Source organism: Staurois parvus, unplaced genomic scaffold (assembly GCF_062004578.1).
Source record: "Staurois parvus isolate SC_StPar_1 unplaced genomic scaffold, SC_StPar_1.0 ptg000354l, whole genome shotgun sequence".
In the NCBI taxonomy this organism is placed as follows: Eukaryota; Metazoa; Chordata; class Amphibia; order Anura; family Ranidae; genus Staurois; species Staurois parvus.
Window position 1 is genome coordinate 4984901 of NW_028318150.1, and position 18040 is coordinate 5002940.

General features: G+C 40.9%; 1 protein-coding gene across 1 annotated transcript in view; it reads right to left on the reverse strand.

Annotated features, from left to right (window-relative positions):
• Positions 1-2352: 2352 nt before the first annotated feature.
• The window catches only part of SLC25A46 (solute carrier family 25 member 46), a 63946-nt gene continuing 48258 nt past the window's right edge, over positions 2353-18040 (reverse strand). Inside the window, exons 6-8 of the mRNA XM_089684745.1 lie at positions 6545-6601; positions 6284-6341; positions 2353-3323 (exon numbers count right to left, since the gene is read on the reverse strand). Of these exons, the coding sequence (XP_089540871.1) occupies positions 2742-3323; positions 6284-6341; positions 6545-6601 (697 nt within the window). The 3' untranslated portion in view covers positions 2353-2741. The remainder of the gene's footprint in view (positions 3324-6283; positions 6342-6544; positions 6602-18040) is intronic.

Sequence of the window (18040 nt, forward strand, 5' to 3'; positions counted from 1 at the left end):
TGTGGCCAGCAGACACACCTCTAGCTCTGAAGAAGGGGGTTCAGCCCCCGAAACACGTCAGCTTATCCGCATCATTAGACATAGTTGTATCGTGACTGTTTTTGTGGATCACTCATACTGCCTTTAATCACGTTGGTTTGTGAGTATACATCCTTTTTTATCTAATAGATTACGTGGTATACCACGGTAATGCACAATGAGAGTGCACCCTTGTTTGTTTTCATTTACCAGTGGTCAGATTTCCCGATCTCAGAAGGGCAGCACCTCTTCGATTGGCATTTTGGCAATTCCTTGGTTTGCATGAAGATTGGAGCGCTGGTTTCGTTTGTCTATCACTAGAATAAATGTATCACTACAAAGAAAGTCAAGTACTAACCATGTCCTGTAAACAACAAAGCCCTAAATCAATATAAAAATGTATAAGCTGCATTCAATTTTTTTTTTGTACATACTATTATCAAAGTTCAGGTGATCAAGAATTCTTTTTTTTTTTTACCCTGCGATTGCTTGTTACTGTGATGTAAGCTTTCAAACTACAAGGAATGGCTTTCATTCATGACTCATTGTTTACTAATGTGATGCTGTGATTGACCCAAGGCTATCACATTGGTCCAGGTGCCATGTGATCACTGGCGACTAATCACAGATCATACACAGTAGCAAACAATGTCATGAATGGATTCCATTCATGACTATTGTTTACTATGTGACCACACATCAATCACATGATTTCTGGGCCAATCACAGCAGCCTGATACAGAGCTCCGCTGTGTCCAGGTACATTGCAGTGTCTGGTGGAGCTGTTCGCCAACAGTAAATGTACTGTTGGCAGTCAACAAGTTGTTAAACAATCTAGGTTTTGTGTTTAATGTGTAGGTGGAGCCAACTCTCAAGTAAACTGTGCTGGTGAATGACTTGGGAAAATTATGCCAACCTTTATATATTTATATAAAAGAGTATGGAAATCCCCTTTCACACCAAATGTTTACTTACGCACAAATCTATTTCTAACTTTAAGATAAACCTTATAATTTTTCGCTTGGCAGAAGACCACAAACTATTACAACTCCTTACACAATCCTTTCTAAATTATTTTACAGAATGAGATTCTGTTGATTCGGAACAATTAACACAAACTGTATGCATACTAAATCCAGAACACAAGCTGACCCAGTAGAAAAATGATATTGGCAATAGTAGCAGATATATAAGATCACAATACAGCATCATTTTTGAATGTACTATGGTTTTTGTTTTGAAATACCAAAAAAGTAAAATAATTAGTCCGGTAACATGGACATGCTAACCTGAACCTGTAAGGACAGAAATACAATGTTGCAAAATATGACAGTGTTTATGCAGGGATCTGCAGGGCGGTCTTCCTGGTTTCACTACATACTAAGTCACCAACAGTGCATGTAGGTCATGTATTTAGACTTTACATATTTCACTGGCTGCATGCTTGTTCATTGAGTCTTTGACTTACTAGGTATTGAAATTTGGATAATAGTTCTGAAGGACTGCATCATTAAAAAATAAATCAATAAAAAATTAGCTGAGTTTTTTACTGATCTGAAATTAGATGCATTGTTGTCTATGGGACATTGCACACAACTGAGTAAAGATCAGTACTAGAGCATTGAATACAGAGTACACAATCTTGAAATAGAGCCTCCTGCTGGTGTTTGTACCTTTGTCCCCGATGCTGTCAGCAATCCATGGAAAAATGCACCACCCAAATAGTGCGTCCGAAATGGACTCTCACCTCCACACACTGACCTATTTAATTAAAAACATGTCAGAAGCACTTCCTCCCCATTTGTGAGGGATGAGTATGGGCATCTCTATGGGTCACAGAACTCTCTCTCTCCTCCACTGCACACTGATGTAAGAATGCTCCTGTAACTGATGGTCTGTCAAGTGGAACTCACAAAACAAAGGAACCAGCCCTAGTGTAGCGTGTAAAGTACCAAGAAGGGGGAGAAGGGTACAAACACCAGCAGGAGGATCTATTTCAAGATTGTGATCTACTTACAGATTTATACCAGTTTGCATGGGATATATGAAAGACTATGCTATTGGATGTGGTTACCTGTATTATACACACGATGTACTATAGGTTATAGTTTCTTTGGTATTTCACAGCAACACTTTTTTGTTTTGTTTTACATTAAATTTTTGGTTTTGGGTTTAATACTGCTTTAAGTACTGTATACATCATGTGGTGCTAATGTAAAGAAAAGCGATAAGCCTAGAAATGTGTTCATGTCAAAAACACAGATCTACTGTATAAGACAGTGTATGTACCCTACATAGTTGATTTTGGAAGCCTGCCAAAACCTACACAGAGAATTTCCAAACAGAAATCAATTTGTATTTTAGAGTTAATATCACAATAAATGTTGAACAATTGTCACAATAATCATCACTAATTATCCCCACTCTTATCATAGCACAAAAATCAGCGATGTGCCATAACCCAAGCAATCATTCAGTTCTGAGCAAACTAGTGAAGTCGGGCAAACAACATCAGTTTCTTATTGGTTTCTGTATGTTACATCATACAGGTCTGTATTCTATTCTTTATTAAAGCCCACAGTGAATCCAGATTACAACATGAATGTAAACATTAATTTTCTTCCAGCATATAGAATCCAGACCAGAATTTGAGAGAAGAAATACCGGTGGCTATGACATGCTGTTTTCATTTCTACCCATTGTACAAGTCATCACAGTCCTATTCACTGGGCTGTATTGTGAAGCAAAGATGAATAAATGAGTTTTGTAATTTGCAGAACAGTAGCATGAAGAGTATACTGCACCACCACAGCCCCAAACCCTTTGTAAAAGCCTAGCATTCCTTCCTCTTGTTTTATAGTATTAATGCAGTCTCTCATGCCCTCGTACTGAGTGTTGATAGGCAGTACTTCATAGCCAAGGTCCGTATTATCTATTATAGTGCGTGTCCCTTGAATATGAAGGCGATGCATCACTGTTTCAAGAGGATACAGCATGACATCAGCACACAGGCTGGCAGCAAAGTTGGCTAGGAGTTCTGGGAAATACTCCTCCAAAATGTTCTGAGCTGATGAAGTGGCATCGGATGGATTTCTGGCAGGATTTCTTTTCTTTATAAAGAATAAAACACATTTCTGAACTATCGAGCTGATTATATAATGAAGGACACCATGTAGGACAGTAGGGAAGGTAAGAACAAGAAGGGGCAGCAGACGTTTGCTGTGTGGCACTCCAAGTCCCATAAGTCGGCCAATTCCTTCTTTCATACAATCCAGAATGCCGGGATTGTCACGGATGATCTCGCTCTGGTGTATAAAAAAAAATACAACAAATTAAAATGAATTTAAGTCTAGCAAAAATAATAAAAGAAAGACATGAATACATTTGTTGCTAACTCTTTAAAAGGGTGCACTCTGAAAGAACATTGTCTGTATTTCATTTGCTGTGTGTAAAAATAATTATAAAAAAATGGATTTAAAAAAAAAAAAAAAAAAAGGGGTGAACTCCAAACAAACTGCAGTTCTTTGTAGATTCTGGTGATCTGGAGAACTCAACTATGTACTTTCTCCTTACTGCCTGTAAAGCAAGGAGAGCTCTCCATTCAGCAATATTTCAAAACTGAAGATAAAGGAAAAAAAAAAAAATTATAAAAAGGAGGGTAAGACCCCAGTGTAGTGCTAAGATCTCGTCACTAGTGAAAAAAAGAAAAGCTGCTGGGTGATTCACCTTGCCAGAACCAATTAAAAGCGTAAATGTCATTATTGGATGGGCTAACTCACAACTAAAGGCAAACATTCGCAGAGTGGTGAGAAATTACAACCCGTCACATTTTTACTCCTGCCTCTATCTCTGTTAGTGATTGACAGCCTTTAATCGCCCTGATCACCAGTGTCATGAGGGATGAAAGTGTGGGTAAAATTTTGGGTTGCCACCACAAAAGCAATAGATTTGAAATCTTGCAACGAGGACCATTGTTCTCGTGACAACTAAGAGTGGATATCCTTGTTATTGAAAAGGTGTCCCATTTCTGTTTAGTCACAGGACTAAAGTCAAGAGAAATCTTATAAATGAGACATAGCTGGCAGAAAACAGAAAGTGATTTTTACCCCTCCCAACTCAACTCAAAATTAAAAGTAAATTCCTTCAGGCATACTTTAAAAAAGTGAAATGAAAAGTGGTTCTACATTCCTAGGGCTTAATAAGCTATTGCATGTGCAAAAGTTGAGTCATTTTTATTTGGAAAACTAAATCCCCGCAAGCCCTTAAAGAATGATTGTCAAGAAGATTGTATTCGGATAACTGCATGAGTGATTATTTGCAGTATCCCATTTGCTTGGTTATGGTGCTTACAGGACCATCTCCGTTTACTGAGCGATAGCAATAGTTTATTGAGTGGATTTTATTTCTATTTTTTTTTTTCCCCCACCAAGTATGGCAGGCAGACAATACATAAATAAAAAAAGGACTGAGGTCTTTCCAAGTCACTGCCAAGCATGCGTTTCCTATTTCATAATCAAAAGAATTTACAAATACAAAGTACAAATTAGATTTAATAGTAGCACATATAGTACTCCATACCCTCAGAATTTTCATATCCTGCAGTTATTTTCATATCACAGAATAATATTGGATTTGAAAAACAAACATCTATACTCAACTATGTAGATACATCATCTGTCCTCCTGCCACCTCTACACCAAGAACTGAGCGATCAAAGACAGCTGATCGCTTAGTTCTCAGCCTTCAGTAAGCACACAGCCATGACTGTCAGTCACCTCTCTGTGCTCTGCCCCCTCAGCACTCACTGAAGCACAGGGCTGTGGAGGCGGCGGAAGTGGCTGGTTCAGGCTCTCAGTGGCGCACTAAGAGGCTGAGCCAGCTGCTCACCAGGCATCATGGCAGATCCTGACATTAGGTGTTGGGATCCCTGCAGATCCTGTAAGGGCTCTGTGAAGTCAGCCAACAGCAGGCTTTAGCCCACTGTTGGATGAATCTGGGTCATAGGAGTTCAGAACTAAGTGCACCCCTGTGATCTATAGAACTATAGGCAAAAAGAGTTTTGCATACACTTTGCCTTTAATTTGGATTTGATGTCCTAGATCTACACAAAAAAACAAAGTTAAAGGGAAAAACACAGAAATTTCCAACCGATTTACAAATACAAAGTAACTTAAAGAATAATTACCCATACTTTAAAAAAGGGTGCATCAAATTGCATTTAAAAGTCAATCAGTTCAGGACCACCAGTGCTAAAAATCCCCCATTTATTTCTCTATTACAAAAAAAAATGAAAAAATATAATCACAATGATGACCCTGCCTAGAGTAGAAGGGAAAAAAAAACCCAGATTCTTCCATCCACACATGCAAGGTGGATGGAGGAATACCCCCTACAGGGACATTGTATTTTCACAGTAGCACTCGCTGCTGTCAGAATACATTGATCAGTAGCTGTAGCTGACTGGCTGCAGCCACTGACTGACAGAAAAGTTTCCAACATGTCCCTTCAACAGAAATCGTAAATAAACAATCTTCTGTCAAATGGGGGAGCCCACAAACTAACAAAAGTCTGCTCTCTCCTGGACTGGCCGAATTTTGATCAGCGTGTGTCTAGCTTAACTCTGAGGAAGATGCAGATGGGAGAATCTATCCAAGGGACAACTATAACCCAGAAACAATTTTAGAGTTATAACATGAAGAAAGTTATTGCAAAAAACACCCCCATCAAATCCAATTGGGACTTTGTGGAGAGGCATTTAGATTACACAACAAATGGGGAAAAAGGTTCTCTTGTATAATAAGACCAAAACTAAACTTGTGGCCCTAATAAAACATTATGGGGTGATTTACCAAAACTGGAGAGTGCTGAATCTGGTACAGCTGTGCATGGAAGCCAATCAGTTTCTAAATTCAGTTTCTTCAATTAGGCTTTGACAAAAAAAGTTGGAAGCTAATTGGTTTCTATTTAGATCTGCACCTGATTTTGCACTCTTCAATTTTAGTAAACAACCCCTATGTTAAAGGCTTACAATACTGCTGAAAACACCATCCCAATGGTGAAGCATGGTGGTGGTAGTGCCAATCCTTCTCATTGGCCAGGACTGGGGAAATAAATAAGTAGAAACTGTTTAATTAGGAACTTGTGACATGCTTCAATATAAACACTTCTGCACTGCAATTCATAAATGGCATCCAAAATGAAAGTTTAGTTGCATTTGCCATAAATACATCTTGCTGTATGAGTTGCAGCAATGAGTTACTCTTACCTGTACTGTTTCAATCAGACTTGATGAATAGAATGGAGTAGCAATTGCATAAACTATCCTGTAAAATACAAACAGCATATTTGTGACTAAACTTTATCATGTTTAGCAGCATTACTGCTGCCTGCATGTACTTTTACATTAACATTAACCTAAAGCCACAAAAATGTTTTTGACAGTTCATATAAAAATTCATATGGCTGAATAAAGAGGAAAAAACATTTAATGGAAATTAAATTCAGAGACGGTAAAGGCTCAACTTACCCTTTAAGGATTAGGTGACCTCCTATCTGCTTTGGACTCCATTTATGGGTGAGCTCTCTGCAACACATAAAAACAATTAAAATACTATATGCATGAGTTTTACACAGGGTGTTTCCAACTGCAAAACAGGCTGTATCTCCTTCACTACTGGAATATGAAAAGGAAGAACATTAAAGCAAAGAAACAGGCTCCAAGGTACCTCTTAAGCTCCTTTCACCCAGGTAGACTGATTGCGTCTGCCTGTTGGTTTTTCTGGCAAACCAGATTGGACGATCCATTGTTCTCTATGGGGAAGGAGATGTAAGCGGACTTGTGTCCGTTTACACCAGCCTCATCCGATCCCATAAAAACTGAGGGATGGGGAAATCTGTTCCCCATTCATCTAGTGGATCGGATGACCACCAGTCAGTTTACATTCCACCATCCCATTGAGAACAGCGAGCTGTGTCTGTGTCCACTCTGCGCAAGAGGAGTGGACACGGGCCTGTCATCCGCTTTCTCAGTGGGGATCAGCGGACAGATATCCTGCTTAGCAGGCGGGTCCACTTGGTAGAGTCCGCCCGTGTTAAAAGGCCCTTATTTTATTCAGCTTTGTTGAGCTCTTTTTCTAACACCTGAATTAATTCACCTCCTGGCTGACAATGCTTGGCACAGCTTCAACTGCTTAAATCAATGGGTTGAAAAACACTAATGGCTGGAGTCCCTGGGGTCAAATTATATCCAATTAAAAGGAGGTTTCTTTGTTTCCCTAAAAACTATGAAAAAAATAAAAGTTGAAGTGTGTCTAAAGCCATTTTAATTTCTTTCTTTTTATTAGCTTTGAAGCTTTAGGGCATTCCCCAGCTTGAGGTAATACAAAACAATAAAACAGTTCTAACCCAAAATCCACGCAGCGCTATATAGAGGTTTTGACAGCAAAACAGCCGTAAGCAAATGTATCGTCTTCCACAGTATCCAATAACTAGAGATTGAGGCATTACAAAAACAGGAGAAAATGCATCTTATCCACCGACCCTGGTGATGGCTAGTATTGCACAGACCTTACAGAAGCCCACTAGTCCAAGCAAACAGAAGTCAATACTAAGGGGGATATCGACAGTAGTCAAATGAGCAAAAGCAACTGGTGACCTCGGACCAGAAAAAAAAAAAAAAGATTAAAATTATCAGGCTTACCCGTGCATCTAAAACAATGGGGAGAAACTTCAGGCTATATTCTATGTGTGGTGTCAAATCCTCCTGTGCAATCATTTGAACTGAATTACCTGTCTCTACAAGCCACCAATTGTGAAAAGGGGTAATCCCATAGATCCTCCCAGTCCTCATCACCAATATCAGGAGCATCTGCCTGCTATGTGGAGTGGAGACGCTCCATGCCAACGTGTTCAGGGGGCAGGAGAGTTTTATACAACACAGACATTGGCTTGGACAAGGGGTCATCCCTGAGTATACTACTTTCCACATCTGAGATTGCTATAGCTATCTGAGAGGCTCCAAATTGAGAATGTTAGGCATGATGGAGCTGCAATTACCGAATGAAATGGGAGTTAGGAAGGCTAAAGCGATGCTTCAGGCTGTGTTGCTAGAAATGTTGCTAGAACACCTTGAGTGCAGATATGACCAAGCATCGTGACGCCCCTGGGTGCCCAGACAATTGGATCAGGAATGGACTGGAATTTTGGAAAGGTAGGATTAAACCAAAGTGGGGTGTGAGAGGACCACTGAGGGGCTTTGGCAGTGCATTGAGGCACAGTGGACCACCGGGCCTTGGACACTGCCTGCATGGAGAGTGAGTGGGAATGGGGCTCGGAGGCCCCTGTAAGGGAGAAGGCGCAGAGTTTCACAGCAGCCCAGTTATGCTGCTTCTAGGACCACAGAGGAATTCGTGTTATCAGAGGTGACCCAGGTATGTGCATGGGCGAGGACTGCAGCAAAAAAATAATTCTGTAGGAGGTCTACATTTATTAAAACGAGGGGGGCAGGATTTTCACAAGAACATGGATAGGAGTGAGTCAAATTGTTTAAAAAATGTTTTAGGAATCCATACAGGCGAGTGTCTCAAAACAAAAAGAAAAACAGGGAGTATCTTCATTTTATCAAGGTTAATTCTACCTATGGAGGGACAAAGGTAAATTATCCCAGGCTTTCAATTTTTGTCTAGTGGGGGCCGACAGGGGATACAGATTTGCTTAGGAAAATCAGTAATATTCAATGAGATATTAATACCCAAACAGGGCTTGACAAATTTGCTTTGAATCAATGAGCCAGCTAAAAAAGTTGGTTGTAGTATGTGTTGTTAGCGCCCGGGGCAAGGTATCTTTTGGGCGAAAAGCGTCATGCGATGCGATCTGCAATGCAAGAACACACCGCGTTTCAGGCACCATGAAAAATAATGGCACCTGAAGTCAATGGGAGGTGACTTTGCACTGAAGTCTATGGGTGGCAGTGTGTGAGCACAGGCACCAGGATGCAATTTCTAGTCGCCATGGTGACCTAGCACCTCAGATTTGTCAAGTCCTGTACCCAGGTATCTTATGGAATGTCTCCATTCAAGGGGGCAATGACGAGTCCGCTACTGCTCGGGCTCCTGCATCTATAAGTAATATGTAGGATGTGCCCCAATTGACCTGGAGTCCCCAAAAATCGGGGTAACGGTCAAGAATTTGCAAAGCCACCTGTAGAGACTGTCCAGCATATAATGCCAACTTTTCAACTATGGAGCTCACAAAGATACTGTTTAATATTTTTTTAAGATTTGGATAGTTTGGAAGAGTTAGAACTCTTGTCAAAAGTTTACTACTGTATGCGCTACAGGTACACAAGCACAAGCTGTCTCACATTAAGAACATTGCGCTGTTTATCTCCTCCTCCTCCCCTCCCTGCCTGTCTCCAGCACCACACCCAGGGTCTAGCAAGGAGTGGAGAGGCCTTGCAGTGTAATGAGCACCAATTGGCTGCTCATCAGGAAAGGGGAGTGTCAGGCTTATCCTTGATCACTTTCACTGCCAGAGCTCATATTTTAAAAAAATTATTTAAAGGCCTAAAGATTACACAAAACCCCCAAACATTATATATTTTCTGAAATCAGAGACCCTAGAGAATAAAATAGCGGTGGTTCCAATTTTTTATATCACATGATATTATCACAAAGGTTTTAGGGCACAAAAAGCAATAAATTATCCATTTTTTTGTAAAATATAAAAGATGAGGTTGCATCGAGTAAATAGATATCCAAAATGTCAAAACTTACATTTGCACGCACTTGTGAAATGGCAACAAACATCAGTAACCTATATTTTCTATAGGTGACGCATTTAAAGCCCTTTAGAAGTCATCAGTTTAGCGTTACAGAGGAGGTATGGTGCTAGAATTATTGCTGTCACTCCGGTGTGCGCAGAGATACGTCCCATGTATTGCAATCGTTGTTTTCATGTGCAGGCGCCCCAGCGCTTTTACGTTTGTATATGCGAACATATGTGGGGGGGCGGTTATATGTGTGGGTGTAAATCTACTTTTGCTTTACTTTTTTTTTTTATCACGTAGGGGGCAAAAAGTCCTCAATGTGATGATTTTTGGTGACTGGTTCTCTTTTTTTTTTTTTAGACATCCAGGGTCTAAAAGACCCTGCATATCTCCCCTGTGCTCCACTGAATGTAATGCAGTGCACATCGCACCACATTAAATTCTTTCCCGGCCTCGGCCGGGAATCTGTCAACGGGAAACCGGAAGTGACATTGCATCGCTGTCAGGTCAAGAAGGGGAGGGGACTGGATGGGCAAACGGAGCCCGGGACAAAAAACAGGCAGGGGGGCGGAGGCTGGCACCAGTGGGCTGTGTTTGCGGAAGCAATCGGGTGGTAGCGCTGCTGTCCGAATGCTTCCACCTGACAGATGAGCCCTGCTGTTTGCCCGCAGCATGGCTAAAAAAGAAAAAAAAAAAAAAAAAAAACCTACCTGCCCGGCGCTTGGAACTGCATGCCCCAGGCATCAGGCGATATAGATTGAACATCCCTGTTCTCAAGCCACACAAAACAAATTGCTTCCTGCTATTTGTCTATCCCTGCTGAAACCAATGATGGGCCCACACTGTCTCACATTTATGTAGGCTATACATCACTGCAAGGCATATAGAATCAGCCAGAATGGATTTCTCCATACTTTATTATTATACAGTATTTATATAGCGCCAACAGTTTGCTCAGCGCTGTACATTACAATAGGGGACAATACATGAGACAGTACAATAACAATACAGTGCGATACACGAGGGGTTCGAGGGCTCTGCTCCTTGGAGCTTTTAATCTAGAAGGGAGGGGATAGTGGTACGGGAGGAAAAGCTGTGGGGGATGGAGTGGTAAGAAGAGTGGAGGAGATCGGCAGTTAGCAGAGGGTGGGGTAGGCTTCCCTGAAGAGGTGGGTTTTTAGGGTGCGCCTAAGGGAGAGGAGAGTGGGTGATAGTCTGATGGATTGGGGTAGGGAGTTCCAGAGGATGGGTGATGCCCTGGAGAAGTCCTGGAGGAGGGCACGGGAGGAGGAGATGAGGGAACTAGAGAGAAGGAGGTCTTGTGAAGAGCGGAGAGTGCGTTTTGGGTGGTATTTGGATATTAGGCTTGAATTTGATCCGTTGGGCAATCGGAAGCCAGTAGAGGGATTGGCAGAGGGGGGGTGGCAGAAACGGAGCGGTTGGTAAGGTGGATGAATCTGGCCGCCGTATTCAGGATCGACTGAAGTGGGGATAGCCTGTTGTGGGGCAGGCCAGTGAGAACGGAGTTGTAGTAATCGAGTCGTGATATGATGAGGGAGTGGATGAGCTGCATAGTAGTTTCTGGGGTTAGGAATGGGCGTATTTTGGTGATGTTGCGGAGGTGGAGTCTGCATGAGTTTGTTAGCGATTGGACTTGGGGCTGGAAGGATAGATTGGAGTCTAATATGACACCAAGTACTCTGGCTTGCGGGGTGGGCTTGATGGTGGCACGGTTGGACGTGATGGAGAAGTCAGTGGGGGGGGGGGGGGGGTGCGCGGGCTGGGGGGAAGACTAGGAGCTTGGTTTTGGAGAGCTTCAGTTTAAGGAAGTGGGGCGACATCCAATCTGATATGTCGTTCAGTAGGCTGGTGATTCGGGCGGAGACTGAAGGGGTGAGGCGAGGGGTCAAGAGATAGATTTGTGTGTCGTCGGCATAGAGGTGGTAGTTGAAGCCGTGAGAGTGTATCAGTTGGCCAAGGGAGGAGGTGTAGATGGAGAGGAGAAGGGGCCGAGGACAGAACCTTGAGGGACCCCAACAGAGAGGGGGAGTGAGGGGGAGGTGGTAGTGTTATAGGTAATGCTGAAGGAGCGTTGTGATAGGTAGGACAAGAGCCAGGAGGGAGCGGAGTCTCTGAGGCCAAGGGAGTGTAGTTGACTGTGTCGAATGCCACGTAGAGGTCGAGGAGTAGGAGCACTGAGTAGTGGCCATTAGCTTTGGCGGTTAGCAGGTCGTTTATGAGTTTGAGTAAGGTGGTTTCGGTGGAGTGTAGGGGTCGGAAGCCGGACTGTAGGGGGTCGAGGAGGTTGTTGACGTTAAGGTGGGAGCTTAGGTGAGTATAGACTAAGCGCTCAAGGAGTTTGGATGTAAATGACAGCAGGGAGATGGGTCTAAGGTTGTTCGGGTCAGTGGGGTCCAGGGAGGGCTTTTTAAGTATGGGAGTGATGTGTGCGTGCTTCAGAGGGGAGGGGAATGCGCCAGAAGAGAGGGAGAGATTAAGATGTGGGTGAGGGAGCGTAGGATGGAGGAGGACGGAGATCTTAGGAGTTGTGAGGAGACAGGGTCGAGGGGGCAGGTGGTGAGGCGGGCTTCAGAGAAGACCTTGGTGACCTCCTCAGTGATGGTGGGGTTGAAGGAGTGGAGTGTTGAGGGGGCTACTGTGTGAGGGATGTTCGATGGGGTTAGATGGGGTGGAGGTCTGAACAGTGGTGAGGCCAAGGGGGAGGGGTGTTGAGGGGGTTGCTGTGTGAGAGGAGATAGGTGGGGTGGAGGTCTGAGCAGCAGTGATGTCCTTGCGAATAGTGTCAATCTTATTTTTGAAGTGATTGGCAACTCTAGGGCGGCGAGTGAAGTACTGGGTGGAGGTGGGGGCGGAGAGAGTAGAGAGTTGAAAGTGGAGAAGAGCCGGCGAGGATTGGAGGAGAGGGTATTGATGAGGGTCAGAAAGTAGGCTTGTATAGTAGTATACTTAAACAAGATGTTCATAACAAATGCCCTGTATCAGTAAGGCTGAGCAGTGTAAAGGAAACGCTTAATTTGGGTGCACCCTGTAACTTCTGAGTTTGGTGTCATAGCCCCTTCTAGTTATCCAATTCACCACTGGCTGATACCGGTCTTGCCGATATGCACTCATACTAGGCAAATAGTGAAGAAAGTTTAAAAGTTCCTCTCAGGTGGGATGCCTCCAAGTAACTCATGAGAGGCTTATTTACAGTAGCCATAAAATGTACCAAAACCAAAGAATGTTTTAACTTAAGGATAAAAACAGTAGACTCTTTGCCTATTTGTCTAGATCAGAGAAAATGGATAACCAAGGAAAATGGGTACCAGCGTTGCTATTCAGCTCAACGCAACCACTTGTGTTACCTAAGCAGACACTAAATGCTGTGAATAAGCCAGTTTCAGAGTCACTTCATGGGATTATAGGGCAGGATGTGTATTATGTGATAAAACACACCTTCGCATTCTAACTTAACCTCAAATACATTTTCCCCAAATAAACGTTACATTTTTTTTTTTTTTTTTTAAGGTGAAACCCAATTAATGCCAATCCAACATATATATTTTCAGTTTAAAGCCAATTCTCTCATTAATTAGTTAAACTAACTCCTGTAACCCAGTCTAGATACTCTAGTGCATCAATTCCTTGCCAGTTTCATTCATTCCATCTCCATATGAAAACCTTAAATAAAAAGACGTAGAAGAGTAATCTTTTTGACTATGAAGGACACATTTCATTATATCTTACTTGCTTTAATTCACAGATAAAGTGTTTTGACTTACACAGTTTATAAAATATACTTATAAACCATGCAGACACATTAAAAGAATAACTAAGCTTTAAAAGAAAGCACATCCGTTTCTTTGAATCTATAGTGACATGGCTGTGAAGACAAGACCATCAAGTATTGTTCTTCACATATAAAAACAAATTTTAAAAATATAAACATATTTCAAAAGGCACTTAAAATGATAGGATAAGAATTAAAAAGTTGCTAAAAAAAAAAATAAAATAGTTCAGAGAGACTTGATAGACTTCAACCAACTTCATCACCACAAAATAAAAAAGGGAGGCTAAAAAGCAGCCTGCAACAGAATAATATTAAAGTGGACCTGAATTCAAAAAGTAAGGATTTCTGTAGTCCAGCAGGCAGGGCTGACAATGCTGGTTGGAATATCAGGGCAGAAAAAGCATTGTGTTGTCAGGAGCATACTGGATTTTTTGTCACAATCAAACCATAACCTCCCAATTACACAGAGGGAGAGGCAGCAGTACAAACACAGTTTCTAAGGTTTTAAAAGAATAAAACATGGGAAAATGTGCATGTATTGGAGAGATATATGGAACATGATTTTGGTTTGCCTGGACATACAGTGGATATAAAAAGTCTACACACCCCTGTTAAAATGTCAGGTTTCTGTGATGTAAACAAATTAGACAAAGATAAATAATTTCAGAACTTTTTCCACCTTTTATGTGACCTATAAACTTTACAACTCAGTTGAACAACAAACGGAAATCTTTTAGGTGGAGGGAAGTAAAAATAAAAAACTAAAATAATACGGTTGCATAAGTGTGCACACCCTAAACTGATACTTTGTTGAAGCACCTTTTGATTTTATTACAGCACTCAGTCTTTTTGGGTATGAGTCTATCAGCATGGTACATCTTTACTTGGCAATATTTGCTCACTCTTCCTTGCAAAAACACTCCAAATCTGTCAGATTGCGAGGGCATCTCCCATGCACAGCCCTCTTCAGATCACCCCACAGATTTCCGATCGGATTCAGGTCTGGGCTCTGGCTGGGCCATTCCAAAAAGCCATTCCTTTGTTGATTTGGATGTATGCTTTGGGTTGTTGTCATGCTGAAAGATGAAGTTCCTCTTCATGTTCAGTTTTCTAGTAGAAGTCTGAAAGTTTTGTGCCAATATTGACTGGTATTTGGAACCGTTCATACTTCCCTCTACCTTAACTAAGGCCCCCGTTTCATCACCATGCTTCACTGTTGGTATGGTGTTCTTTTGGTGATGTGCACTGTTGTTTTTGCGCCAAACATATCTTTTGGAATTATGGCCAAAAAGTTCAACTTTGGTTTCATCAAATCATAACACATTTTCCCACATGCTTTTGGGAGACTTCAGATGTGTTTTTGCAAAATTTAGCCAGGCTTGGATGTTTTTCTTCATACGAAAAGGCTTCAGTCTTGCCACACTACCCCACAGCCCAGACATATGAAGAGTACAGGAGATTGTTGTCACATGTACCAGACAGCCAGTACTTACCAGATATTCCTGCAGCTCCTTTAATGTTGCTGTAGGCCTCTTGGCAGCCTCCCAGACCAGTTTTCTTCTCATCTTTTCAGCAATTTTGGAGGGATTTACAGTTCTTGGTAATGTCACTGTTGCGCCATATTTTCTCCACTTGATGACTGTCTTCACTGTGTTCATTGGTATATCTAATGCCTAGGAAATTCTTTTGTACTCTTCTCCTAATATCTTTCAATAATGAGATCCCTCTGATGCTTTGGAAGCTCTCTGAGTACCATAGCTTTTGCTGTAGGATGCGACTAAGAGAATGTCAGGAAAGACCTACTAGAACAGCTGAACTTTATTTGGGGTTAATAAGAAGCACTTTATATGATGGCAGGTGTGTACTGACTTCTATTTAACATGATTTTGAATGTGATTGCTCAATTCTGAACACAGCTACATCCCCAGTTATAAGAGGGTGTGCACACTTATGCAACCACATTATTTTAGGTTTTTATGTTTATTTCCCTAATAAAGATTTCAGTTTGTTTTTCAATTGAGTTGTACAGTTTATAGGTCACATTAAAAGGTGGAAAAAGTTCTGAAATGATTTATCTTGGTTTCATTTGTTTACATCACAGTAACCTGACATTTTACCAGGGGTGTGTAGATTTTTTATATCCACAGTACACTTTAATATCTCCCTGTCCTGCCACCCATTCCTTGATCCTAAGCTCTCTTGCAGAACAACGGCCTCCGGTAAAATCCTTACATGTAAAACTTCCAGGTGTATCATATGCCTGCATTCTCGCTATACACTGTGGTTTCATCCATCAGCCCCTACATCACTACATTGCCCAGAAGTGATGCAAGAGAGTGATGTTTGAGAAACGAGCCGTGGGATAGCAGAGTAATAACTATACTTTTTTTTTTTTTTTTATTTCTATGTCAACAATTGTGTCATAACAGGAGGTGGACCATGCCTAAAGTATGTGCTATAGCTAACAAAGCTGATTAGACGATATTGTACTTCTGCGATTGCAATCATATGACCAATATGGTTGATTGCAAGACCCGTTAACTACTGAGTGTGATTGGGGACCAAAAGCGGTTGTTTTTGACAGCTTGATATCGGTGTTAGGAGCATGCAGTAAAAACATTCTCAGCACAGAAATGTCAGCTGCCCAGTGACGCATGTACATGGAACTAAACGATGCACAGATCACCACCATATTTAAAAAGGACCTCACCAACCTACGCCGTTGCTTCCATTCACCTCTAAACTTTTAGAACACTTAGTCTACAACCGTCTGAGCTCCTACCTCACTGAAAACAAACTTCTTAACTCCTTACAGTCTGGCTTTTGCTTGCTGCATGCCACAGAAACTGCCCTACTAAAATGCAAATGATTTACTAACCGCTAAAACCAATGGCCACTACTCCATATTCTTATACTAGATCTCTCTGCGGCCTTCAATACTGTATGCCACTAGCTCCTTCTCAATAAACTCCACACCCTTGGCATCTTTTCTTGGTTCTTCTATCTATCTATCTATCTATCTATCTATCTATCTATCTATCTATCTATCTATCTATCACAGCTCTCCTTCAGTGTTACCTATAACTTTGTCTCTTCCTCATTCTTAAAGCCCAACTTCACATGTGTTAGGCGGGTTGTAACAGGTTAAATAGGAAATCCAATGTAGCAACTGAATACACAAATGAAATAAATGTGGCCAACTATCTGCCAAAGAATTTGTAATTCTGTAAAGCAGGTCTTGTCACTTCCACCCATCTACCACCCTGTGCAGTAAGGGAGGTACAGCTTTTTGGCTTTGTATGTCACTTCCCCCTTCCCAGCCAGCTCACTTTACAGTAATTAAGAATTATCACCTCTTCACCTTTAGAAAAGTCCTAGGAAATTCTAAAACTCATAGAGGAAATATTAGAGTGATTGTACAGTGTGTAGGTGGTGTGTAAATTAACTAGGTGAATCACAGATTCCTGGTCAGGTAAAAAATCTAATGTGTGCTTTTAGCTGTCTGGAATTCCAATTTCAAATGTTAAATCCAATTCTTCAACAGTTCAGCCCCAAGTTTGCACTTGAGCCTTTTTAATTATTGAAAGCAAATTTGCAACTTGTGATGCATAAATACTATATACACAAATCAATAGATCCAAACAGGAATCTACCCTCTTTCAATAAATCTACTATATATGTGACAACAAAATATTCCCCATATACTTTCTACAAAATCATAAATCCAGTGTCTCTGTGATTTAAATCCAATAATATAAAGTCCAGTGTCTCAATAACGAAAAAATATATAAAATTAAAAAATAAAGATAAAAATAAAAATAAAATAAAAAGAAATGAAAAAATGTCTATTTCTTGCAGTGTTGATTGTTGTGAAGAACCTCAAAGAAAAAGAAACTCACAATAGTGCATTACCATAATACCACAAAAAAAAAAAAAAAAAAAAAAAAAAAAAAAAAAAAAATAATATATAATAAAATTTATGAATATATATATATATATATATATATATATATAAAACACATGCACACACAAATGTGTATCAAACAATTGTGCAACCTTTAAGTGAAAAATTATATATTTAACACTTGTGAGAACCTTCCAAAAGAGAAAGGTAATAAAACACTTGTGCTCATAAATAATAAAATCATGAAGTGATCTACTAAGTGAGATTCCTCCCCACACGTGACACTTCTAGTGAGTAAGGCCAATATACCCTTACCAACAGTAGATGAAACTCACGCCTTTTGTATATATATATAACTGGAAATCCTCCAAAGAAGCTTTATCCTCCTCTCCTCCTTCGCTTCCTGTTAGGATGATCTTACCATGCCTTCCACATCCATAGGTTTATAAAATATAACGTACCTCCATGTATGTTTCAAGTTTTAATGAATCCACTTGTATAAGGAGTTGAAAACATAGGCATATAAATAGTATAATCAATTTTGGACAAGCCCCACTGAGTG